The sequence below is a fragment of the Netta rufina genome, assembly GCF_964035555.1.
Source record: "Netta rufina genome assembly, chromosome: 2".
Lineage (NCBI taxonomy): Eukaryota > Metazoa > Chordata > Aves > Anseriformes > Anatidae > Netta > Netta rufina.
In genome coordinates, this window is record NC_140124.1 from 16,101,902 (window position 1) to 16,128,710 (window position 26,809).

The 26,809-nt window shown below is 38.2% G+C and overlaps 1 protein-coding gene across 6 annotated transcripts in view; it reads right to left on the minus strand.

Annotated features, from left to right (window-relative positions):
* The window catches only part of SVIL (supervillin), a 136,021-nt gene that overhangs the window by 25,193 nt on the left and 84,019 nt on the right, over positions 1-26,809 (minus strand). For 4 of the 6 annotated variants that reach the window (XM_084282635.1, XM_084282631.1, XM_084282632.1 and 1 more), the window contains 13 exons: positions 25,736-25,819; positions 22,789-23,679; positions 22,288-22,458; positions 21,608-21,642; positions 20,397-20,458; positions 19,864-20,003; positions 19,014-19,109; positions 17,543-17,795; positions 16,056-16,079; positions 14,514-15,000; positions 12,844-13,063; positions 7,068-7,197; positions 3,291-3,368 (listed from right to left, as the gene is read on the minus strand). In XM_084282635.1, the coding sequence (XP_084138761.1) occupies positions 3,291-3,368; positions 7,068-7,197; positions 12,844-13,063; positions 14,514-15,000; positions 16,056-16,079; positions 17,543-17,795; positions 19,014-19,109; positions 19,864-20,003; positions 20,397-20,458; positions 21,608-21,642; positions 22,288-22,458; positions 22,789-23,679; positions 25,736-25,819 (2,671 nt within the window). The remainder of the gene's footprint in view (positions 1-3,290; positions 3,369-7,067; positions 7,198-12,843; positions 13,064-14,513; positions 15,001-16,055; positions 16,080-17,542; positions 17,796-19,013; positions 19,110-19,863; positions 20,004-20,396; positions 20,459-21,607; positions 21,643-22,287; positions 22,459-22,788; positions 23,680-25,735; positions 25,820-26,809) is intronic. The other 2 variants (XM_084282633.1, XM_084282634.1) reach the window with 2 other exon arrangements.

The window sequence follows — 26,809 nt, forward strand, 5'->3', positions numbered from 1 at the left end:
AAGACAGTAAGTAGCTCTCTAACAGCATAAACTTCTTTTTTAATGGAAGATTTAAAGCTGCTCCACTGGGCAAAACATCCTCAAGTTCCTGAAAATCAGCCTGGATGCGTATATCACAAAACCTGAAGCAATTTCATAACAGATCTCTTCCTAATGCACAAAGACTCCCACCTTCCCCTATTAATGAACAAATGAACTTCAAAAATGATGAGCTGAATGGACGGACAGCAAGCAATCCCTAACCCATATAACTCATCATAACAGTCCTGGTGAAAAACAAAAGCATATGCTGTGCTTAAAAGAAAGAACAATTTTCTATAGCTAGAGAACTAGTATGAGCCAAGGCAATTGTCAGTAAAAAAAATTCATAACAAATACCCTTGGTAATTGGGAGTAGTTTAAATAGCTTGCACGATTGCCAAAGGGCAGCATTTCTGGAGGAATGAGCTGGCTAAAACACATTCTGCTCGAGGGAAGATGTTGTGAGAAATATAAGCCTTGCCAGTCCTCAAAGTGCAAATTTTATTTCCAAATAGAAAAAAAAATGAAGAAAGATATAAAATTAATAAAAATCTCAAATTCATACCTGTGACCTTTTGATAAAGGATGCTAGAGACTCCAATTAAAAAAAAAAAAAATCAAAATAAGGAATTTATTTTAGTATATCAGGAGTAAGTAAAAGCTTTGGAAGACAACAGATCTAATGCTGCTTTTCCCACTACACTTATACACAATGAAACATTTGAATGTGTAGTGGAAAATACATCTATGTTTTCACTGATATCTCTTGTTACAGATGAATGATAAAATCTTAAAATCAAGTTAAATACTGAAAGGGTCCAAAGAATTGGCATCCAGCAGCATGAAATAACTGGAATAGGAGATGCCACAAACACAAGCAGCAATTAAAAAATAAAACAGAGCAAAAAATTGCATAGGATTGATAAAAGCTAAGATAGGAACAATCTTTAGCAGCAGAAGAATTGAAGCATGTAAGTACGGGTCACATAAGTTGTGTTTCTTTCCAGACAATCATGGGAAGACTGCTGTAAGACAATCAATAAAGAATCAAAGCACAGTTGCATAATTAATGCCGTTCCACATGGCATTATGGAAAACAGGTTTAATCAAAATGGTAAGTTTGATGAGATCAAGTATGATTAAATATGTTAACACAGTTACCTCTGATTTCTTTAATATATTTGACTTAATCACAGATGACATTCGGAGCTTTTTTTGAGCAATATAAAAATATCACTGCAGCTTGCAGACTATATACTAGTTAACTGACAGAAAAAATACTTCTAAACAGGGCCTGGCCATGCAGTGATGTGCTTCATCCCATCCCTGACCAGTATGGTTTCATGCATGTGGAAAAAAAAATCAGTTCTGCTGAGAAGAACCTCGGAATGACACCACCACACAAGAGAAGGGTGGGTGATAAAGATGAATAATCACATAGATAAAAAAAAAAAAAAAGGTTATCAGAACAACCTGGTGAGCCAGGTTTTTAAGAGCACTATCACCTGAAAAGAGAATCAAGCAAAAAAAATAGCCAATTAGAAATATAGAAGAAGACGAGGAAAAACATGGAGCAGTAGTTCTGAATCAAATGAAAGAGGGATTACATACAATGGCAGCTAAGAACTGGTATCATCCGTCGTGACTGTATAAACAAGAATACTGAGGAGAGGAGGAAGATGGTGAGTCTCCATACTGGGATCTTTCTTGAAATATCTCATCCCATTTCCAGCATCTACACTTCTATCCAGGATCCCAATAGATTTGTAAAGCTTCAGAAAAGGTCTAAAATATTTTTTCAATATTTCTTCTTTCAATCTACCTCATATTAATTCAGATGAATACATGTTCTTACTGAAGAGAGGGTTAAGAGTTAAGTTCTACAGAGCGGGAGTAATTTACATGAAAAATTACTTAAAATTGCAGTGCATTTTCCATGTTCAGACAGTTGAGAATAAAGACCATGTATTTTTTCTAAAAGAACTACTTCAAGTATGAGGAAGAGTTATAAACTTGATGTAAGAACAGCTAGATAAAGGGATTACTTTTCTTGCACTGCTTGCCTGGGCTGGCTGATGACGCTGGTCTCTTCTAGCACTGCAACACATTTCTTGGGAGTATGCACAGGTGCTCCCCTGTTTCTGCAGCATGAATTCGTGCTAAGGAAGGGCCCACATCTAGGCAGTGCTCCATTTTGTACCCTACAATTTTCTAGTCTAAGCAATGCCACATCGGGTCACAAGAACACAATTCACAGCGGTCTGTGAGCCTGCCTTGTATTTTTAAGCTTCTTTTCTTTCTTATTTCTATTTTATAAACACAAGAAATACAAGTATTGACAGTTTTCTATGTCAAGGTCTGTGTCGGCCCCTAGCTGGAGGAGTCCAAACCAAAAATGGACACTAAAAATGTATTTTTCAAAGTGGGAATCCATTTAAAACCACTGTTATGAATTATATAAAAGAGGTATGTATTTGCCTTGTAATACAAATAACTTCTCTGCTTTGGGGGCAATTGATCCTCATTTAAGATAAATGAGGTGAACAGCTATTGAAGGACTTTCTCTCTCCACAGACTGTTGAGGGGATATTATGTTATTAAGTTAGATGATACATTTACCTTCTTGATATATAGAGCTGATGAACTCCATCACGACAAAATGAATAGGTTATCTTAAGTCAAATAGTAATAAAGCTATATTAAACTCAGAGCTTACAGAGTAGAGGTAACAATAATGATTTTCATTTGCTAGCCCAAAATTTAATTTTTGATTAAAAAAAAAATCAGAGTAAACACCCCCAAAAACTTCTATGAAAGTGAATGTGGAAATGGTAAATATTCAGTAGTCTCTACCATAATCATCATCATCTCTTCTAGCAGTGAATAACTGTTCCTTGGATTCATTACTGTTACCCGTACTAGCCAGAGTGCTCCTGACATGAGACACATGCTGTATTTTGGCGGGGGAGAATGGAGAACTGAGTGGATTCCTGGTAGTACTACCACCACAGATCTGGGCTGGGAGGCACGGCAATAAAGCAGGATTAGATTTGCCTAGATCTATCAAGACCTTCCACTGAACTCTCCTTGTTTTCTTGTGTACAGCTGGCTTCTTTGCCCACTCCTGTTAGGTTTCTTTAAAGCAGCACTTATTAAGCTGGTTAATCAACTAAGAGGATTATTAATTCTCTATGTAAAAGGAAAAAAAAAAGTCAGAATGTGCTTACTTGATATTGTTGAGCATTTAAACTGTGTGGATGTTTGCTCACCTGATTAATAGGAAGAAAAGGATGAAATTTATGGACAGCAGGTATAACAGGAGAGTAAGTAGAAGCATATACAGGTTCCTATGACAAGGACAGAAGCAAAGTAAAGGAATTAGAAAAGAACTGGACTGCCAGAGATGAAGATGGGGGAAAACAGACTCATTTTCCCCAGGGTCTTGAGATGAAGTAAATCTCAATCTTTTAATCTTCTAGAAGCATTTTCCCTCTTGCAAAGCCAGAGACCAAAAAGTGTTCTCGTAACACAACAGCATGTTCACCAAAGCCACTCCATGCAAGAATTAAAGATGTTAGTAACAACATCACTACAGGTCAACACAGCACTAATCAGCCCAGTCAGGAGATGTACATTTTGTATGCTGGTAATCTTTATCACTCTGCTTTCATGCACCAGTAACGTGATGAACCACGTCAGCCAAGATGGGAACAATTCTGCAGCGAGTTTAATCAACCAACCTATGTTCACCTATGTTCAGGACAAAAAGAAAGAACATTTACTAAAACTGAGATACTCAAAAACCATCTGGAGGGAAGCACTAAGCCCACAGCACTTAGCAAAGGTGAATTTACCATTCTAAACAAAGCCTACGAATAACCCCTGCCTCAGAGCTGGGCTTACCCAAAGCTGATTAAGACATGGCTTTAACAATGATAATTCTTCTTCCTTTCTCTAGGTTAATACAGAACATTGCACAGCATGGGACAACTGCAGCTTGTTAGAGTGGCCCAAAATGAAGCCTAGCCATTAAAGCTTCAGCTTTGATTAGCACTGGGTACAAGCACTTGGTGGCTGCCATATCTGAAATGGAGAAAACTATTACCACAGGAGGAGACTAATGTTTTGCCTAAAGGTCACTTTTTAAAGGCCTACCCCCTTTAAGATTTTTATACGCTTCATCTCTGAGTAATTTGGAATTGACTGCTCCGTCCTGGCCTTTAACACCAGTACTGAGCTGCAATACAAGCTCGCCATAAGAATTAAGTGCATTTCAAATGTCATTCACTGCTTCAGTGCTACTGCGGTGCAGCTGGTAATCCCATTAATCAGGGGCATCGTTAAAGTGGCCAGCTATAAAACAGGAATCTTCATTCCAGTAAGTCCCACTGTTTTGATACTAAGACTTTAAAGTTAGTTATGTTTTCTACACAGAGAAAAAAAATGTACTGAATCCAAAATATTTTTCCAAAATAAAATGGATTCTTTTCTAAGACATTCCACAGCCTACAGTTGTTCCCCTGACGATAGAGCAATTCTTTAAGTTGTCCAAGTATGTTTTAGCGTACATGTAAGTAATTTAAGAAGTCTCACATCTTCCAACAAATTTTCCTCCTATATGCAGCAATCATTAAAACAGATGCTGGACCTCCATGTAAATTGCAACTTTCCCCCCCCCAAGTCTGTATCACTTTGAGTTAATTCCTTATTCTACTTTTCCCCCATTTTAAGTTGCTCTGTCAGCTTTTCCATGAAATTTATGGCTTTTCTACAGTTTAGCCTACATATAAATGATTGTAACACCTTTAGAGAAATATCTCAACATGAGTACAACTGTGAAGAAACATTTTGACTAGAAGAGATCAAACAGCACTATTTAATGTAGCTATTTTATTAATATTAATATTTCAACTTTTGTTGATTACAAGAAATCCAAATGTACTCTGATAACTTCTATTTTATATAGCTATGCTTCAATAAGCAAACCTCTAGAATGAGTTAAACAACCTTTCTAAAGACAAAAAAAAAAAACTAAAAAGGTGAACTTGACCGCATTAAGAACAGTGACATACAGCAACTAGAAAAACTTCTGTCATGCCCTGCTGGTTAACAATAATGCCTGAAGTGTACACACTCTTGCTGCCAATGCATGACTGCCGTGTGTGGAAACTGTATTTTAACTAGCTCAAAACACAGTAGTCAATTCAGATCCTGCACTTTTATTGCAAATTCAGCAACAGCAAGCAGTAAATTTCTGAAGTACATTATAAAGAAGCTCTTCTACAAGTAGGTACTTCTGTGGCATGCTGCTTCATGGTCCTCACAGGGTAATAGCCACCACACTGAAGAATTATATATAGTAATATTTCCAGATGTAAGTGATCTGACAGTGATGTGTTGGAAGCAGTGTGGTCGATGTGGACGAAGCTTTACATTATTTGTAACACACGTAATGAATCAGCATCACAAATATCAATACAGTTGTGTCTGACAAAACTACTGACATTTTTTTCTTATATATTCAAGATTCCACCCACATTTTGGCAGAAATGCAAAAAATCCTCTGGCTCAGGCTCTAAATGGCCAAGAGCTAACATGAACCAACACAGTGGGTGACCCTGTGTCACAGAAGCTCCCACTGCTAGCATTGTCACATCAAAGCTCGAACCCTTCAAGCACTTCATGCTCTCTTACTGTGCTGCGCTGAGTGGTGTTGCTGCACATGGTAGCACAACAGGGAGGATATGGGGGCCAGGGAGTAAAAGAGAGAACAAAGGTTTCATCTCTGCCTAAATCTTGGCAGCTGCTTAAAGCTTTTTCTCAGCTCCATTGTCTTTAGCTACAGAACATTTGTAATCTGATCTCAACAGTTGTCATTTTGGAGACTAGCCTGTTAAAAATGTGACCACAACTTTGCTTTCCTCAGTGAAACAATTTGTGCTTTAGGACATCTTCAAACTTGCAACTGAATTTGTGAGCAAGTCCACGCAGCAAATAGAAACAAAATCCATAGACCAAACTGTAAAGATCAGTTTGCTTGATCTTCTGTACAGTTAACACACAACCATTGATGGGCTGCAAGTTGAGGCACAGATTTATCCTCAATAAGGACAGACTGTAACAACACCTTTTTTGTAATATACCAATGGGAGAAGGAGTCTTTTTATTGCTTGCTTACCTATACTATTCAATAGAAGCAGTATTTTCACAACTAAATGATTAGATCCCAAGATTACTGTTCCCAGGAGTAAAATTTATAATACCAATTTTATTTTTGCTTGTCCTCTGTGGAAAAATTCCTTGAAAAATTAAATGCTTTTGGAACAGCCATTTTATTTAACGCTGTCGTTTTTGAAATACTAGACTCTGCAGAGAAGTGAATCTACATTAGTTTGAACTGGGAGCCCATTCTTGAAGCAAATCTCTCAATAACCCATCCACACCTTCCTACCCATCTCCCGCTCTACTCACTAACACTAACAAGACAGATAAAATCCTTGTCCAGGAGGTTCTGGCTATCCACAAACACCAAAGATCATGCAAGATAACCAAGGGTCAAATGACTCATGGATGCTCTCACACCTGCATTTCCTTAGTGCTTCTAGGATCCAAAATTATTGCTCAGAATAAGCATATGCACAGAGACAACACGCCTTTAGGAACATTAAATTCTTCCAAGAACCCTTACTAAAGAAAACACTTCAAGTCTTAAGCCAGTTTCGCATACCTTGGTGTGTGTGTGTAGGAAAACCTTAATCATTATACCTGTAAACATTCCAGAAGCCTTACAGGCCCACTTACTGCTTCACAATCTGCTGATGTGAAGGCATTCTAACCAATACTGTATGCACCAAGACAGTGAAGACATTCTTGTTTGAAGAGGTCTTATGTTGGGAGAATTGTTTTTCAAACATGTCTTTAAACAAAAGGAGTAGCAAGAGCTAGTAGCTAATATTAGGCATGCCTGTCTTGTTGGATGCATCATCAAAGCTGAAGCATTTCAAGCAATATGTTTTTTTCAAAAAAAAAAAAAAAAAAAGAATTACCTTCTTCAACAGCTGCTCAACTTCTTGCATTTGTGCACTACGATCAGTGGCAGACACTTTTGCATACTCTTGCTTTTTGCTGAGCCTGCTCTTCCAATCTTCTTCACCACTCTTCTTCAGCAATGCCAACCTAGAAGAAAAAACATGCCAACATAGTATCTTTAAACATTATACCTCCCATTACCCTTAGAAACTATCCTTAGTACTTTGCTAATGATGCATTCAAGAAAATCTGAAATTAAGTTTTCTAGCTAACCACAGTTATTTACATTTTGTAGACATACACAAAGCTCACCAATGAACAACAAGCCTTTACTGAACACATCAAATGGGAATCATCTGGCAAAACACAGACATCTAGTCTGAGACAGGCACTCCAGTTAATTTGTACAGTCAGTGCAAATTGCCAATACAGTCAAGGGAGGCCAGGGTATAATGAAGATCATCCTGAAGCAGACATATAAAGAGGTTAGATGAATCACTGCTTTCTTCCCCTCCTTGTCAATAAGGCACAGAGATTGACTAGCTCAGCTATGGATGCTTATGCCATAGATGTCCAAAGTTAATGAGATAAATCCTATCACTGGTGTTTATTGTAGTCACTAAAAAAAAATAAAATAAATTTTATTTCCTTTAAAACCCAAGAAGGAAGAGGTTTATTAAGAGCAGGCAGCCATCAATTAGGTCTCATCAGGCACATCAGATGATAACTTTGCAGTTAATGCTTGGACTACAACCCTGATGACTGAAGTTACTATCAGACTGCTAGGGATCACTTAGTATCTCCTTGCTCATTTCAGGCATTGCTGCCATATAAATTAGTAGGACCAATGCACTAACAACTCGGTACTACTGTACTACAGCTGTGAAGCCCATCTGCAAGATTCAACTGGTTTAAAGGAAGACTTATATTTACAATGTAGATTACCATTAATCTCAGTTAAGCATGATCTTGTGAAAGTACTATTTTGTAATCTTAAGTAAAATTCTAAATACAGCACAAATGGATGCTAACTGGCCCAGTGGGCACAGCACATAGACTTGTTTTGCTGGAATTAGAACCTATCTGTCCATACAAACTCTGAGGTGATTAGTTTTGGGGGCAGAGGAAATCAGTTTGGAATATAAGGTCCACAGAGACATGATCTTCAGCTTACCGCCCTCAGAAATTAATATTTGTGTGAATTTTCTAGCTAAGAATGATTTCTAAAAGCATTTCTTAAAAATGTGTATCTGTAGCACTTGTGCAAACATTTGTGCTGGTCCACTAAGTCATTTTTATTTTAGTTGAATTGTTAAATTTTGTTACATAACCTTTTTTTTTTTTTTTTTTTTTTTTTTTTTCTTAATCTAGGGCATTTCAGTAAGGATTATACCAACACCCCTAACCCTATTACTATTTGTACAGGTTCAGTAGGTTGTCAACTTATTTCCATCACAAAATATGGAGATGTGCTTTCAGAGATGTGATTACTGTACAAATTTTGTCCTGAAACTATGGAAAGGAAGAGACAGGACTGTTTCAGTCAGTTGCTTCCTGCAAAAATCCAGGCAGCGTAGCCATGCTACTGACATCCTCAAGGAAACCCAATTGGCCCTAAGGCAGTCAGCTGAGAAAAACTGAAGATGCAGAAGACAGTAAATCCAAAGAATACAATGGCAGTAAGAATGCTGTGTTCAAGAAAACAGTTGTTTCCTCTCTTTCTCTTCCTGCCCATGCAGACAGTGCCGGCAAGCTCCACATTGCCTGGCTGTTTCATACCTAACAGCACTGCATGGGTAGGGGTGAAGAGGACTCAGGATGAAGAGTTGAGGCTATGGTCATTGTTTTCAGAACTTCCACAAGATTTCAATGCCCAGAACTTATCTGCTGGAGTACATCCATGCATGTGTGAAACTGTGGAGGAGACCAAGATTGGACCGAATTGCCACCACACAGATGAATTATCTTCAATAGTCACGTTCTCTCAGGTCAGCTTTGCTTAAAACGATCAGCACTAATTGAAGCTGGAAGGTGTTTTGATCAGCTTTAGTCTAGATGGGTTTGTTTTTAAAAATGTCCACAGCTGCACAGCATGGCAGGCAGAAAAGATCTGCCCTGTTTTTTGACCCTGCAGTTTGACATTACTGCAGGGTATCTGCCCTCGACCTTTGGCCCAAACAGCTTGGCAGATCAGGAAATGAAAATCTCTAATTCTGAGACTGTTTCTGTGTCTCTGGAGACTGTTCTCTTCTTCGTCATAAGGATGGATTCATCCTCCACTCATACATGCAATGGAAGAACTCATTCCTACAGTAAGGTCATACGCCTGCCTGCCTCAAGAGATTAAATAACACCTTTAAAGAAATAGGCATGCCCAGCATGCCCTTGAAAACTTCACTGCTGCACAAAACCTAAAGCCATGCATTTGTCTCGAACCATGGAAACAGCAATAAATACAGACCACCTTGACTCAACAGCCTTTGGAGGGCATCCTTTTGTATAAATAAAGATGCAAGAAATGCTGAACTGGATCACACAAGCAGGCCCACCAGATCAGTAGCTTAACTCTGAGAGCAGACAGCAAATGATTCTTTGAACAGTTTGGGGAAAAAAATTTAAAAAAAGAATTTGGGGGTCTAACCCTTGGATTTGTTTAAAGCCTGCTGCCTACTAGTTTCATTGCATCTCCAGTTTGATTTATTATTCACCTTCATAGTTCTATTCATACAGCTTCCTCCTTTGCATCCTAAAGTTCATTTTCCAATCTGAAAAATAGGTTTTACTCTGTTCTTGAAAGGAAAATCTTTACTATATATCTGACCATCTTTGTCAACTTGCCTAGTGTCTTTTTTTTACCTGCTACTCAGATAAAATGATCCAGAGGTGTCAGGATGGAGTCAAAGTAAAAGGTTTCAAAAATGAAGGAAAAATGTCAGATTAGTACTGAGGGGAAATGCAAGCAAGATTCAAACAGTGGTTTTGCCTAAATAAGGAGCATTGTCTGAAAAGCCTTGGCAAAAGCCCAGGCAAAAATGAAAAAAAAAAAAAAAAAAAAAAAAGACATCTTTCTTCTGCAGCAATCTTTTAGTATCTTTGCTGTGCTAGTGTCATCCTTGAGATGACATGAACTGGACACAGATTTGGCTTTCACATGGACTCCATTGGCTGCACTTGACCACTTCTTTTTAGCTGCCTTTCAGCTGCCTGGAGGCCAGTTTGAGTGCAGTAATACAGACAGGAAACCGATGGTCAAAGAGTTCATAAATTCACTATATACATGTCCTAGGCTACAGAAGGTCTTGTTCTGGCATCCATTCATCAAAAAAGGCTGAAGCTAAAGTTTAGATTGGGTTTGTCCTGACAAGGACTGAACGAAGGCTGGAGGTCTACCAGCTACTTATCTGTAGTTTTTGAAAATCATGTTCATGGTGTACAGCCGATTTCTGAAGAGGAGCAGGCGGGGTGGCTTTTGAGAAACTCTGGTCTCCGTAAACGTACAAATACAGGTAGCTACATATAAATGACACTCTGTTCAAAGTCCTCCAAGACATTCCTCTTCCTGAAGGCCTCTCCCAAACTCCTAATTTGTCTAGCTGAATACAAGACAATTATAAAAAGGTTTCCAGCACTCATATATAACATGTCAGTGGATTGGTCCTGTCTGTCTAACAAAACACACAGCCCACTGTAAGATATGAGCCTTTGCTCCCTCTCACCTCCAAGTGTCACGTTTGCAGAAGAGAGGATAGGCATATATTCTTTCTTTAAAAATCATGGTTTTCATTCTTCCATAAAATATAGGTAATTTTGAAAATGCTAGGTACGCACTCACCCCCAAGGATAATACTACTTCAGTGAAATAAGTCTTTGTGGAAAATCACTTTCATCCAGACCAACATGCATGCATCCTGCCCAAATATCATTACATCTGTGGAAAAGCTGTTCTTCCATAAGGTGAAAGAATGTCTGACACAGCCAGAAAAATCCACTGGATGGGAAGATGAAGTTAGTGAATGTGAAAGGGAAAAAAAACAATCCAACCCAAAAAAGCAAAGTGTAAAAGTTAATCTTTAGCAGCAATGTTCTTTGAGGTTTATAAATAGTTGGCGTCAGCTATGGTCATGCAAAAGAAAAAAAAGAATACAACCCATCTTTTTAGTCTTTTTTTTTTTTTTTTTTTTTTTTTTATAATTCTAGGTCAAGAAGTAGAGTAGCGTAGTATTTTGGAATGCTAAAATGATTTGATAACAGCTCTGCCATTTACAGATGTTTGCAGAATCAGAGAATACAAATTCCTGACAAGACAACAGGTATTTTCCGGTGTTGGCTTTTGTGTTGAATAGACAGTCTTGGAGGCCCAACGAAAGCAATTCCCGATTGTGAGTGTGACTGACAGTCTGACAGGAACATCAGTTCTTCAAGAGACCAACTCAACTGAAGCATTAAATTTAGGATCGAACCAGCTGCTCATACTTGGATGATCCCCCTCCCTCCAGTCTCTTTTTCCCCACTAGGCTCGGGGAAGGTAGATCATTTACTACCCATAAACCAGAATTTACTGGATTTAAGCCTTATCTGTCCAGACAGTTGACATATTTGCAGAAGGATTAAGGGGGAAAGGTTGCTTTAAAACAAACAAACAAAAAAAACCAGTAAACTGAAAATGCTAAGTACATCTTTCAGAAAGGGGACTAAGACTTACAGCTGTTTTAGTCACTCTGTTCTCCTTATATTAAACAGATAACAGGGAGTGGGGATGCTAAAAATGAGGATGACTCACACACCTCCTAGAAATACATGAAGCATGCTTTGGTATCTTGTTGAAAAAAATGGATTGGAGTACCTAATATTACACCCACCTCACAAAGTGATGGAATACTTTGACACACTGAAAGTTCAGTGAAGCAGCTACTTTGATTTATCAGTTCTACCTTCACTGCACAAAAACTGAAGTATGAATAAGCCTATTTGTCAATCCGAAGCAAACAATCATAATTTTACTCACTGTACTGCTACTGGATCCTTTTATACTTTGGGATTGAGTTTATACTCCTGACGTTTTAACTAAATTAGAACAAGTTTTACAAATACTACAGCAGCTATTGGAGCTCCAGCTAGGATCTCCTAGTTTCTATACAAGGACAGAATAATTAACATTTGATTTCATTTTTGAATGATCTCGGGCTCGAAAAATTGCTTCTAATACTCCCAGAAACCTGTCCAGTTTATTATCCTTTAAAATCCCAGAGGAAGTTCTCAGATATCAAAACAGAAACTATATATTTCTGAAGTAAAGTGGGAAATATCACAGAGTCCATCCCTGATTCTCTGTACTTGGCTTACTATAAAGAGACTATTTCCACAGAGCAACAATGAAATAGCTAATTAAAAAATAAAATTAAAAACAAACAAACAAACAAACATTATAACTTGTAACTGAAAACAGAACCTGATGAAATATATTGAGTAGAACAAATGTTCTACTCAATATATATATAACTATTTTACTACTTTCGTTTTCTGAATCTCTTATTGATTTTTCACGTGGCTGTTTCAAAATCAGATTATCATGTTCTCTTCAACAGTAATTCCCATTCATCACGAGATGACGATGCTTTATAAGCATGTCATTCAGATTAACTGCATGTTTCTACTGTTAGTTTCTGACAGCTAATAGAGCCCAGTAAACAGTGCTTAGCTTTTGTTAGAAAAAGGCTTAAAGCTTCTTTTTATAATCATCACTCTAATAACTGTATTTATAGAGACCATTTCAATAAAGTGAAATTTAAGTACCTTTCCTTAATTGACATCGTTTTGCTGGAACTATCAAGGACATCTTCAGCTGCTTGTGTTTTGTTCTCTCCAACAGAAAACATCTCACAGGAGTTCTTATAAAATTTTCCTTCCAATTGATCGGAGAGCTCCTGCAGTCTACAGGATGCCACAGCTGCAGTCTGTGAAACAGTCCTCATTGCTGATGTGCTGGTGAGTTCAGAAGTAGACTCAACATGGTCTGCCCGGTCAAAAGAAACGTGCTGAATTAGACTTAGTGCTATTCTCAAACTTATTTTACATTACCTACACTGAAGCAGTAAATCTGTTTTTTCACAAATTCAAATCACAAATCACATGCTATCCCAAAAGAGAAAACAATTCTGGCTGAGCTAGCATAGAAAGATTAATTGTTCAATATTATCTGTTGAACAGACTGTCCCTTTTTGACTGAAGTTCACACAAAGCCACAGAGCTTCAATGTTCAATGCACAATTCTGAACTTCATATGGATGAGGCACAAATTGCTGCTCCTTTCATCATGCCAACATGAAAAAAAAAAAAGAGATGAAAGAGAGAGGGGAACAAAGGGTAGGGGAAGAGAAGCTGAATTTAGAGAAATTAATTTAAAGGTTAAACATTTAATGCATAAGTACCATACTAGAATAATTTAATATATTTAATAATTTAATGAAGATCTTATTTTCTAGGAGGGTGTTAGGTTCTTTTTTCTTGTTTTCTTGAGCTGCAATTAAACCATAGGAAAAAGTGCCTTGAGAAAAAATAAATGCACCATGAGAGCTATCCTGAAGGAAATAGAAGTCACCTTCATTCTTTTTGAAATTTTACTAGCACAATACCCCCTGATACATGACTGCTCCTGTTCTACCCCAGTCTCCGTCTCCTCTGTAGTCACAGAAAGCTAATTAGATAGAATGGACACTGCTTTTGATGAATACAAGCAGAACTATACCTTCCTCCCTACATCTGTTTGGAGACCATTTAAATTCAAAATGAATTAACTTCATGGGACAAAGAAAAAAATATTTCTAGCACTATAGGATACTTTGGTCCTGTACCCCCAACTTAAAACAGAAAACTGCTCTAGAATTACTTGGTTTATATTTTGTCATAAAATTGAAGGGAAAATAATAGTAGTGTTTCAATAATCATATATCCCTTCTTGCTATATATGTACATATGTGGCTAATATATAACAAATATAGCTATATATGCAGAAGGTGGCAAGAATTCAGAACAAATACTTGACCCAGAGCAACAAGTTCAGCTTGTTCAGTATTTTGGAGTGCAGAGGAAGAGGCAGTAGAGGAAGCAACAAAAAAATTAACTTCAGTATATACTGCCACTTACCACAAAAGTTAAGAAAATCTCAATAAAATTGAGCCATCTGTGAGGCCTGAAGAGGTACAAGAATAACTAAGAGAAAATTGTACTTGCAAAACTTAAGTTGTCACAACTTTTTCTCTACCTTTAAGCAGTGCTAAAAAAGAAAAACTGTCTTGATGATATTCAAAAAGATGTTTAAAAACTGAGAAACTCTGCTGTTTGCTGAACTAGACTACACCAACAGCAGGCACATACTGCACTTCTTTGCAAAGTCTTGCTTTGCACGTCACATTCCAAATCCATGTTTTCTTCAAAGGACTGGCCTTCTTTGGCTTCCCACTTACCTTGCATGCTAGTATCCATTTCCTTATGCTCAAGAGGCTGAAAAAGTGCTTGTGAACTAAACAGTTCCATGCTGCCCTTCCTCAGGAAGCTGTATGTAGATTCTTTATGGTAGTCCCCTGTTTTTTCAGGAACAGGATGTGTGGTTTCTTCCTCAAAGGAGCTGTACTTTCTAATTTCATTAGCCTCATGTGCCAGAAACCTCTTTCCCTCTTCTTCATGCTTCTTTGATGATCTTTTGCTTTCTAGCACTTCTGATGAAGGCTGCCACTGTTCGGACTTCTGCATGTGTTTTCCTGAAGACTCCGAGTTTTCGGCTGAAGTGTGGAATCTCAAATCAGCTTTTGTGGCAGCACTCACGCTTCCATCTCTGGCTGGCTTCGCATGCAGGTCTCCGGCAAACAGTGCAGAAAGGGCAGAAGCCATTGTTGCAACTGATGTTGCGACTGCAGTTGGCAGGGGAGCAATTTTTCCACTTTCACTTTGCACCTACGGACAAACACATAAAAATAAAAAAGGACCTGAGAGCTCCGAAATCATCCATGCCCAAGAAAAGTCTACCACGTAAGTTCTTCAGAGCAGAAGGTATGCTTCCACATGAGTACAATGCTCTACAAATACACACTCAGAACAGTTAGGGGGAGCCAGAATGCCTCATCATTTGGCTGTAAACGGATGATTCCACCCAAGGTAAAAATGACTGCATATGCACAGCAAAATCTTTAGCAATAGAGGGCAGGTGTGTAGCATGCAATATGACTTTGTGTCTGAGCTGCATGAAAAGGTCCGTACTGACATGGTACTGCACAGCACTGGGAGCAGGAATTAGTTCGGGTTCCAGATGCCGGATGACATGCCATGTGCTCAGGCTAATCAACAGGGCTAATTAGCTTTGGCACAGCTCTGCTCTGATATGGTTATGCAGCTTGCAGCTCCAAAGCAAGCTCAGCACCAAGAGAATGCTCCGTGCTGTCTTACATGGGGCACACATTCCCAACACTTTCACCACATAAATCACCTTCACACAGGACTGTTAGTCTAAGACTTTTTCAAATATCAAACATTTGCTGTCTCATACATCTCTGAGAGAAGTATTTATACCTAAGAATTACATAAAGAAGTCCAAATTTGCTTTGCCAGCCTCTACAGAGAAACAATTAACTTTCATTACTCGAACATAATAACTTTATAAAAGTTTTCTTAGAGACAGTTAAGATGCAAAATTTCCCTGAAATGGACAGCTTGGGTTTGTCTTCTCCAAAGGGAATAAAAGCCATGAAATAGTGACAAATATGCCTTCATACAAATCAGGAGATGTTTTTTGTTTGACTTTTTTGTTGTTTTCTTTAACTGCAGGGCTAGTGAACAGCATGCAAAAGGAATAGGCAAACTCACACCACTAGGAGTAAGTCAACTAAACACTTAAAAAGCACATGCAAATTCCATAAAGCATGGACAACACACTCATATATTAAATCAGAAAGCTGAGCAAAGACTACTACACTAGCTCAAAGATTCCAAAGAAACATTAATAACATAGTTACCGGTTTACTCTTTTTCCATTGCATCTATTAGAATTAGAAATTTAGAGGAGATCAGCAAAGGGATTTCAGCTTCAATTACAAGATATTTACATTTGCAATTATGCATTTTGGTAATGCAACCTCTAGTTGTCTATTTTCTTACCTTTCCTTTGTTTCTTCCTACAACAACCATAACTACATCTCAAAACTCCAAATGTAAGGTCTCTATGTAAGGTCTTTTTGACAATACATTCTTATAGTACTGTTTAGAGGCAAGTGGTTTCTTTTGCTAGGTTCAAAAGGATATGACAAAATACGCTTCCTCTGCATTTTCTTGCTTGAAGCGTAAGTTCATCTTGTAAAAGTCTGACAAATTAATGTGACTGTCACTGGCTTCTTTCCCATCTGCTTCAGCCCGTTTCTGTTGATCACCTTCCTGGCCCCCAAACAAGTTAGTGACACGATCATTAAAGAGTTCAAACTGTGACAGTGGTTGGCATATGGAAAATGAATGGAAATAGTACTCTGTAATGTCTGGAAATCTGGTTAAGATAAATATGCCAAATATTTACTACTACTTCAAGCCTAAGTAAAGTAAGCATAAGGCACAGTTACGTATTCATGCAGTTTTGCACCAATATACTTAAAGAAATCCTACCTTCCCACAATTCTATTAATATATGGAAAATGTAGGAAGATTAATGAAGCATTATAGAAAGACTAGGTAGGGCAGGAACTTTCTAACACTCAGATCAATCCAAATCCTTGGAAATGCAACATGCAAAGGAGTGATCCTTCACTGTTAAAGTGCTTTCTTCTAAAGCTATAGTGCTAAGGGACTGATGTTGTTGCAAACATCAGATCTGAAAGATTACTGCTTGGCCATCCTGTTCTCAAGCTCCACTAAAAAGGCATTCCTTTCCAGTTCCAATTATATGAAGGATTCCAGACTGAGAAGCCCAATTCCACTGCACAGTTTTAAATCACTTCGTTTTAATCATGAATTTCTGAATTTCAGAAGTATTCTGTTTTGGTGGAACAAAAGAAGAATTAAAATCAATGCCCCCTCCCAGTGGAAAACAACAGAACAATGTCGTAATACTGGAATAAATAGTGCCTCCAGGAACAGATTTGAAAGATGCACATGACAAAGCTCCAAAACGAGATGCATCACAGTTTTCACCCTTTTGGTCATGAATTTACTTATAGAAGTTGGAAAAGACACCGGAAAAGACATAGACCATGAAAGGTACAGTGTGCACTCATCAGGAAGATGATATACTCTTAAATTACTTATAAAAGGAAAACACATCAATAAATTTGAACATTTTGGAGGATGTTGTTTCTCAGTGTCAGAAGACTGCTTCCTGAAGCTTTTTCCTGTGAATACGTTATGACCCCACTGTGTAGCTCGGGGCAAAGAAAAGGCCAACTGTCATGGCATTTCACATTAAAGCTATTTTTTCAATAAAAACAAACAAATGAAAAAGAACTAAGATTGCGCTTACCTGCTCAACTTCTCCAAGAGTGACGGGCTGGGTCTGGTAACGAGCATTCATCCTCCTGTGCCTAATGTCTCCTCGACTCCTTGTGGAGATGGCCCTGGATACTGGTTGAGACAGTTTGTTAAACAAAGCCATCTTTTCTGCCAAACTTAATGTGGAAGAATCTGGTTCATCAGACTGATCTTGCCCCATCGCCTCTTTGGCTGCTCTTATCTCCTCTTTAGCTAAAATTTTTTGGTGTGCTGATGCCTGCAAGCTGAAGAAACAGAACTGGAAATGAGTTTTAAAGACGCTGTTACGAAGTTTTAGAATCTTAACCTGATAGAAGCAGAAGAACTGCGTATGAAGCACAATAGCCAATGTAATATAGCAGCCTAAGTGGTTATGCAGTGGTTCAACATTGGCATGATGGGTTCTAATTTAACAGCTGAAGATTTAAAAAAAAAGTTAAAATTTTTCATTCGCAAATTCATTTGATTATGACATAACAATTTTTTGAAAGGAGAACTCAAGATTGAAGACAGACTTTTCAGACCAATCACTTTATACAGAATACAGAGTTAGAGACATTTACAATGCTGCTGTAGAACAAACACTTGTCCTACAATGCAACTTATGTAAAATCCAGTTTTATTAGAAATAATTTGTGGATCATATAGGATAAAACATGTAGAAGATGAATTTAAATTCCAAGTTAGGGGTTCTTTTAGCTTAGCATAAATTGTAATGCCTCTGATAATTTGAAGGAGAATAGAGGTCAGTTTTGCTTTTGTTTAGAGTTATCGGGGTGACTCAACAATAAAAAATAGTTTTGCAATATACTCCGTTAATTTTTAAGATTGTTTGACCAATGCTGAAGGCAGACACATTCATTCATAAAAGCTGTAACTGCATTTGTCTCTACAATAACATTTTATTCACCTCTAGCTAGATTCAGCCACATTTATGGAATTAGTATTTTTTTCTGTTGTGCTCTCTTTGCTAAAATTCTCTTGTTCAGAATGTAATAGTATTCTGCAACTTTACCTATAGGTGGTGCAATTTCTTATCTTTCCTTCAATTTTGCAAACTAGAAAAAAATATATGTAGAGACAGACAAAGAGGATATGTACTGCTTGTGAAATCAAGCACCCAGCTCTGGTATTTTCACGTCAAGACGACATCACTATATATAAAAGTACAAGAGCAAAGAGGGTTCTGCCAGGTTTGCTCACATGCATATTCATTTCTTTCACATATAATACACTTCTAGAATAGGTGAGTGTGGTTAGAGAGGTCCTAAAAACAGATGCTTGACCAAAAAAAGCTGCGATGTTTTATCATGCAAACGTAAACGAAGTTGACAAATGTTTTAAATATTCTTGAAACAAGTATTGACTTGACACATTGAAAAGGCATTCAAGACTTTAAAGATGCATCTGCTATTGAGGAATCTTGTGCTCCATGTAACATGCATGTTTATCCCCCCCAGTACCTGATAGGTTGTACAGTGCTCTTAACTACAGTGGGACTAGGTACTCTTGTCACTACTGTGTGGGTATTCACAGAACGTGAAGCAGGGGTAGGTTCACTTTAAAGAATTGCCAAGGAGGGAAAATTCACAGGGAGAGAGAAGAAAAAAGCATTAAGAAAAGCAATACATTAAGTGTTAACTACAGAAAAGACCAAAAACAAAACAAAACAGAAAAAAACAAATAGCAATGATTTTTAATTAACTGCTGTGAACTTTGCAAAATAACATCAAATACTTTGAAAGAACTAAAAGCCTAGAGGAGCAAACAGGTTGTCTCTCGAAGATGCTGTTACCCATAACAGCATAAGCCATCTTTTAGCAGATCATTAGATGAACATCTATTCACCTTTTTCTCCATTTTCCCCCCAAAATATTTTTTTTTTTCAGGAAACTTTCATGATGTATGACCAAAGTGCAAGAAATGTTTTCAGGAAGTACATTTGAGATTTCAGAGTTTAAAAGCCTTTTCCCAATACAAATACATTCCATAAGAAATAGTGCAGATTTCCCTCAGTGTGAAGTATCCTTTTCATTTGAGTTACAAACCAATGCTATGATTAATCCCATTTACCTAATCTACAGCTTCGTAAACCTTCTGCCAAATTACAGTTCATGCAATTTATGTTTTACTAGTCCCTCTACTTCTAATAAGGAATTTCAATATAGCTTCCCTTGTGGTTCTCAAGGAAGTTGGCCCTTAACAATAAACATTTTGCCTTGCTACAAAGTTGTAAACACCACATATATGGTACTTATTCCCAGATTTAAAAGCAGGAACCAAAGTTAGAGCCAACACATGAACAAGACTTACGAAGCTGCAATGACCACTTCCTCACTGGTAATTGGTTGTGTGTGCGATCTATCCTGCAAACGCCGCAGTCTTCTCTCTACTGCTGAACTTCTTGTAGGTGGTTTAGGAATATTCTTTATTTCAAATGATTTTTCCATTTCCTAAGTGGACATATATCATAATTAAAACCATGAAAAAAAAAGTTCTAAAACACTATTTTCTTTTAAGCTTTCCTGGATGCAAAGTATTAATTTTCCTGATTGTCTACCTCTGAACCAGGTAGACAATTAGAACCAGGATATAATAATACAGTAGCCATCATGGAATTAAAATTAACTGCACATTTCTTCAAATGTTGTTCTCAAAGATGGCTTTAAAGCAACAGGTCTGCTGCATAGGTAGATGAGATGAAGTTAAAAAAAAAAAAAAAAAAAAAGTATGTGCTTGGACTTGGTTAACTGCATTACACTTCATTCTAATGAACCTAATCATCCTCAGAATCTTGAATATGCAATGTTTAGCTCTGTTTTCTATTAAGAAAATGTAATACTTACTCTAAAAAGCAGCCTCTTTGCAGCTACACTTAGTTTGGCTCGGTCATCTAATTTTTCTTCATCTACAGAAAGAAAAAAAAAAAAGCTGAATGTAATGAATATAATGAATCAAGCTCATAGCTTGTAGTAAGTGAAAGTTTTTCTGACTAAATGATTTCCAAACTCCCCCAAAATAACATTTTAGTAATAAAAGAAGCATTTGCAGCAAATAAATTGGCTGTACTCCCTTTTAATGAAAGATATATCATGAACCAAATTGAATAAACTTATACTTGTATTTACATGTATTGCACCAGAGAAAAATTCTGAACAGGATTTTTGGGAGCAAAAGATTTTTCTTCAGGACACAGTTCATGTGATTTCAGGGTAAGCATTATTATAAGCATTATTTATAATCATATATGTATTAGTCTATGACAACACATTGACTAAGAAAATACTTAAGACTGAGAGATCAACCACTGTCTTAAGCTCAGTATTTATCCTGCTGAATAGGACACCTATTTTCTCTCAGTTGACCAGACAAGAGTCTCTCCTGGCAGCTGGTCATTCTGATTACCATCTTCTCTGCCCATATTTTAAAGGTTCAACTGGTATGCTTAGGAGCTGAAATCAGCATCCTCCAGATCCAAGAGCCAGCATCTCAAAGCTGCAGAGTATCAGCTTTCAAATAGCATAAGGCATTAAAGTCTAAATTTAGCTCCTCATGAGATTAGCTTCTTAATTTGTGCCAGAGTTGCCGAGTGACATGAAGAAAAGAGAAGCAAGATGGCAGACAATTATATAATTTAATAACCAGCATCTTGCAACATCCTTAGCTAGGAAATACTTTGCTAATATCAGTTTCTCACTATAGTAAAAGCTTTTTAGTTATTAGCCCTGAACTAATGATTAAAATGTGTTTTTTTTTTCTTTCTTTTTTTTTTTTTTTCCAGCTAGCAGTCAGATAAAAGCAATTAAATTAAAAAAGGAAGCCACTCCACCCTCTACTCCCCATATATAGTTAGGAGTCCACAGATCAACTTCTGGACTTAAATTAATCTGAAATTAAGTCTGTAGCAGACATGGCCAAGGAAAAGTGGTACTTCAAACTATTATAGGAATTGATGCTTATATTCAGGTGGACTTTGTTTGCATTATCAAACACCACTTCAGTTAAAAAAAATACATTTGTTCCCATTTCTTCCTTAGAAAATTGTATAGTAACATACCATCAGCAGTTGGTATTTCTGCACTCAAGAATGACCTAGTGAAAAATAATCAAACAGGAAGAAGTTAGCTTGAAATGAGACATCAAAAATGAGATTCAAACTCCATCTGAAGCAGCAAGACATAAGAATTCTTAAGAATTTGAAACTTGTCTATTTTTCAAGTTTCAACAGTTTCCACTTGTAACATCCTTTAATAAAGCAGAAAGGCAAGCAATCACAGCCACACTTGAATACAGTAAGGGAAAATGATTTCCACTTCATCTTGCAGAAGATCTAAGATTTGATGCCAACTCTTTTAACACAAAATCTGTAGATTTTTTTTTATAGCAAATGATAAAGCAGAGTAGATGGGCTCTTTATTTTATATAACTCTTTATATAAAAACAGACAAAAGCTTTTATCATTAGACAGAACCAGACAGCTGTAATACTTTATGATTCACTGTTTACCATTTTATGGAGAGGGATTTGCAGCAAATTGGTTTTCGTTGGTTCTTATTTCATGAAAAACTGCATATTCAAGTCAATTGGAATTTATCCTATAACCAATACTCGATTATTTTTAAGGGGAAATGATAACCTTGTAAAATATTTATGCTAACAAGTGAACAAAATTTTCTTCACAAGCTTGTTCATGCCTACCTGCACCAGAACGCTACACAGAACCACATACATGCCTACCTATCCGTCTCCTTTCGTTCTGCTGACGTTATAGGTTGAGTTTTAAATCTCTCAGAAGTCTTTCTATTTTCACCAGGAGTAAAATAGCGCCTCGGCCTTCGTGGCCCTCTTTCGCGATCCCCATTGGCAGACAAAGTGCTACCTGACGTTGACATCTCAAACCGAGACTCGCTTTTAAACCACATGATAGAAAGCGCATAGGAAAGAAAATAGGAGAGAAAAGTAAAGCATAGATGTAAGCATCTCTACAATCCACCAGAGATCACTCTGCATGCTCCTCCGGTACCATGCACGGACGTACACCTCCCAGCTACCCCCATCACAACTTGCACCAGCAAGCAGAAGCACAGAAGCGGCCTTCAGACCATGTCAGCCTCCAATACACACTGGTGAGAGCTAAGCTGTGTGCTTTAAGTGCCCAACACAACTGTTGTTGAGTGTGTGTAATTTTGCCAAGGACGTGCAAGTTTCACACGAAAATACGTCTGAAATGTCACCTACAGGTCTGTTTTCTTGTTGGCATTAGCAGTTTCCAGAAAGACATTACGGAGCTGGGCAACAGAGACTTTTGTGTCAACCATGCCAATCTCACCATTTGCTGCATTTGCTTCCGTGCTCTCCTTACTATGAAAAGATGCTAGCTTAGGAGCCACCGTATAGTCAGACATGGAGCGAGTCAGGACTTTATGCTTTGCTGTTGACACTTTCCAGACGGGACCTTTTGCCTTGGCAGGCTGTGACACGGACCCGCTCTGTATGTACATAACCGCTTCGCTCCTTTCTATGTTCTCCGGGGCCTTCGGGGGCTGCTCAGGACCCTGTCTCCTATTGCACTCTAGCTCCCTCTGAACTTCCGAGTTGACCTTCGGCTTGCTGGCAGAAGAGGAGCTCCCCATGGTGGTGGTATCCAGTTCTCCTCCTCCAAAGAGGCCTTCGTGGCTCTTCCCTTGCTTGCGGATCTCAGATGGCAAGATGGGCCTTCTGCCTTTGGAAGCCTGCTCGCCCTCCAGGGCCTCCTCTTCATCAGGCTTTGCTCCATAGCTGAGCGCCTCTTTCTTGTCGCTCTCTGACGCTGGGGCCACTGCTGGTTTTGTTAGCAGGCTGACGCTGTCTGCTAGGAGGCGGCTGCCAACGGGGAGATTTTCTGCTTCTTCAGTTGCCATCAGCTGAGCCGTGTGAGCAACGCCAGCAGGCTGGATATAGCCATGTATTGGTTGGCGGACCGCGCTGACGGGCTGATTTACAACCCTGTCAAAGGCAGACGTTTCTGTCTGGAGAGGCATGTAGTGGGCTGGCACGGGATGGGACTTTCTCTGAGGGACACTGTCTGTGACAGGTTCGGGGCTTCCACGCGCGCTTTCCTCTTTCACCAGTTTCTCTCTAACTTTTACTCTTTAAGAAAGAAAAAGGATCAAAGCTGTGAACAGCGATACCCAATCTGGGAAGGAACACAGATCGAGGGTACAGACAGCAATATCGTATTAAAATAAAAAGCAATCAGTATAAAAAAAGAGAGCAATATTATGATGCTACCCCTTCCTACCCCCCGGTATTAGCAGTAATATTGCTCAAAACCATTCCGGTGATTCGCAGGTCCTTGAACATGCATGGCTCCTGAGAGGTAACCCAGCAAGCCCAGAAAACGGCCAGCATCTTCCCATTAGGCCACAACTGCATTTGGCCAACAGCACATATCCATAGTCTCAGCCAAACAAACAAGATAATCAAACTCATGTTTGTTATTAAAGTGTTGGGTTCAGCCTGAAGTTGCATATTGTGTTGACAATCCTGTATTTATTCGGATTTGTAAAGGTTTCTAAACATTGGGCAGCTTACTTCATACCGAAATACTGTCGCATATTGGGGGAGAGGATGAAAACACGTTGGTATCTCCACGTAAACCTTCTGATGTTTGAGATTTTGTTTAGTTTTGTGTATCATGTAACATTTTACATGTCTTACATCTAGTATAACTTAGTACAGGAAGTGAGAAAAGCATTGAAAGTGCAAGCCTTGAAGCCCCAGGTGAAACTATGGCATGGCTGTTGCTGTTTAGAGGGCTTGCAGGGGATCAGAAGTTTCAAAAGAAAACCAGAATCAGGCATTCTGTTTTAAAAAGTCTTAATTTGTCTTAAACATTCCAACATGCAAAACCTACAGGAATGTTTCCAAAGGTTACCTTACTCCAGAACATTTTCTAGAAACACTTCTAGACTTGTGGAGCACACATGCAAAACACAGAGTCATGTTCTACCTCTAGACACTTAATGCAACTCTGCTAACAAAAACCAAGCATGCGCAACTGGAGGCAGCCTTTGCTTTACAAATATACAAGATTATATACACATTATAACATGTTATTAATATATTATATTATATACAACGTTATTTTATACAAAATAACTGCAGCTCCACTCTCTAGCAGTTTTACAGCCGCACCAGGTGGTCAGACAGCTTACAGGGTGAGTACTGGTAAATATCACATACACCATATTAAAAACGAAAGCTGTGTACTTCTTCTCCTTGCAAATGGGTATCAAGAATGATTTTTAACTTTGAGCAAGATTAGAAACCCTAATCCAGCTCTAAGTATGTGCAAGTCCAGGTTTGCTGCTATGGGACTTTTTGAAGTTTATATTATTAAAAAAGCACCACTTATAAAAAAGGAAAATTAATGTCTGAGAGGATTAATTCCGGATATCCAAATTTACTTGAAACACTGACCTTTCTAATATTTTGGTGTTTCTTATCTCTTACTATTGGTGCACTTACCAGGGAACCTTCTCAAGTTTACTTAAGCACGGAAAGTTTATTTACTGTTAAAAAGTGATTCTTTAAACCGTTATGCATGTACCGAGCATGCTCCAGAACATCCACAGCAATGTTAGTAACTGGGTTATAAGAAATATTTTAGCCAGGAACACGGGAAAGAGTCTTTCTGCAATGCTTTGCATGGTGGGCTAACAGTATGTGTTACCCAACTGGGAGGAAGCAGCTGCTTGTAGCTCTGATCAAGATCCTGCTTTATCTTCCAATATTATTTTTTTACTTTTCTTGCACCATTGCCTTTGGAATTCAAGGATTTTATTGTAAGGAATGCTAATGCGGATTGGGTTGTGGTAGAAAAATCTCTTGGTTTGCAGAGTGCAAAATGAGATAAAATAAGTTATAAGTTATAAAAATTAGCAGAAGCCAGTATGATAATAGCAGTGGAAGAAGTGAGGGGCATTTGTACTTCTCCATCAAAATGTCAGTTGGTTGCAAGTCACAATAAAAGCAGATGCTTCAGAAGAGTTTCAACAGCTGTTTATCCGCAAGAACTGATACTTTCTAACTCACTGCTGTTAAAGGAAAATAAAGGGCAAACGTTAAATGATGCCAGGGTAAAGGGGAAGAAAAGGGAGGTGTTCAGTCAGATTGTTAGCCACACAACTACATTTTATGATACCTGGAGGGCCAGCTGATAAGTGAAGGTGTGTCCCCTTCCGAATCTTTCTGAAGAAACCATTCAGGTTTTGATTTCCCTGCACTACTACAGAAAACAGAACTTCAGGTAGTTTTGGAGAAAAATCTCAACATTTGCTCACTCTCATCTCCCACTCTTCCCTCCCCCCATTTGAGCTCAAAACCTTTTCATTTTTAAACAAAGATGCAATTACGTAGTTAGAGAGGACCATTCAGGAAAAAAAAAAAAAGTACAGCACGGTAATCAAATCACAAGGTGACAAACTGTGAAGCGGACTATTGGATTATTTCAACAAACATCTAAATAGTGTTCTGAACATTTAATGTTTTTTGTTATTGCTGTTTTTCAAAGGTAAGTGTGCCAAGTGCACGCTGTCCAGAATTTGAGAAGTGAAAGCAACTCTACAATTTCACATTTGCCATTTTCCACTGCAGGTCAGCTTGGAGGATAGACGTAAGGACACCTCTAAAAGTTGCTCAAATCATTCCCTTGGTTTGTGATTTACAGTGGTAAAAACCTTTCACTACCTGGTGGACCCAAAACAAAGAATTAATATGAATTTAATGAAGTTATAAATTTAAACGGCTCTATCATACTTCCTAAGAAGTTCTCTGGAACAGCTGGAATCCCTCCCTCATTTTATGACACCATAACACGGCAGCTTCAGCAACGCAAACCCCGTGAGCTCTGAGACCCATCAGGTAAGACGTGCTGTGTCACTGAACGACTGGGGAAACAAAAAGCTTCAGAAACAGGCAGAATAATCCCCAAACTTGATCTGGTCTTGATTTCATCCCATTTCCTCACTAGATTTAAAGGCAAAAAAGAAACAAAGGCACTGCAGACTCAACAGCCCTACAGGAAACAGCAGTTGCGGGCTCCCTACCCGTAGTGTCTCGAATGCTTTCCTCCTGCCCGTTTTAATTCCCAACCCCTATGAACAGCAGGTCCTGGTGAGTGCTTTTATCCTTCCAACCACAGCCTGCCCGGCCACACTTGTGTTTACAAACAACCCCCTGGAGGTGACAACAGGGCAGGCTGCTTCCCATTACATGT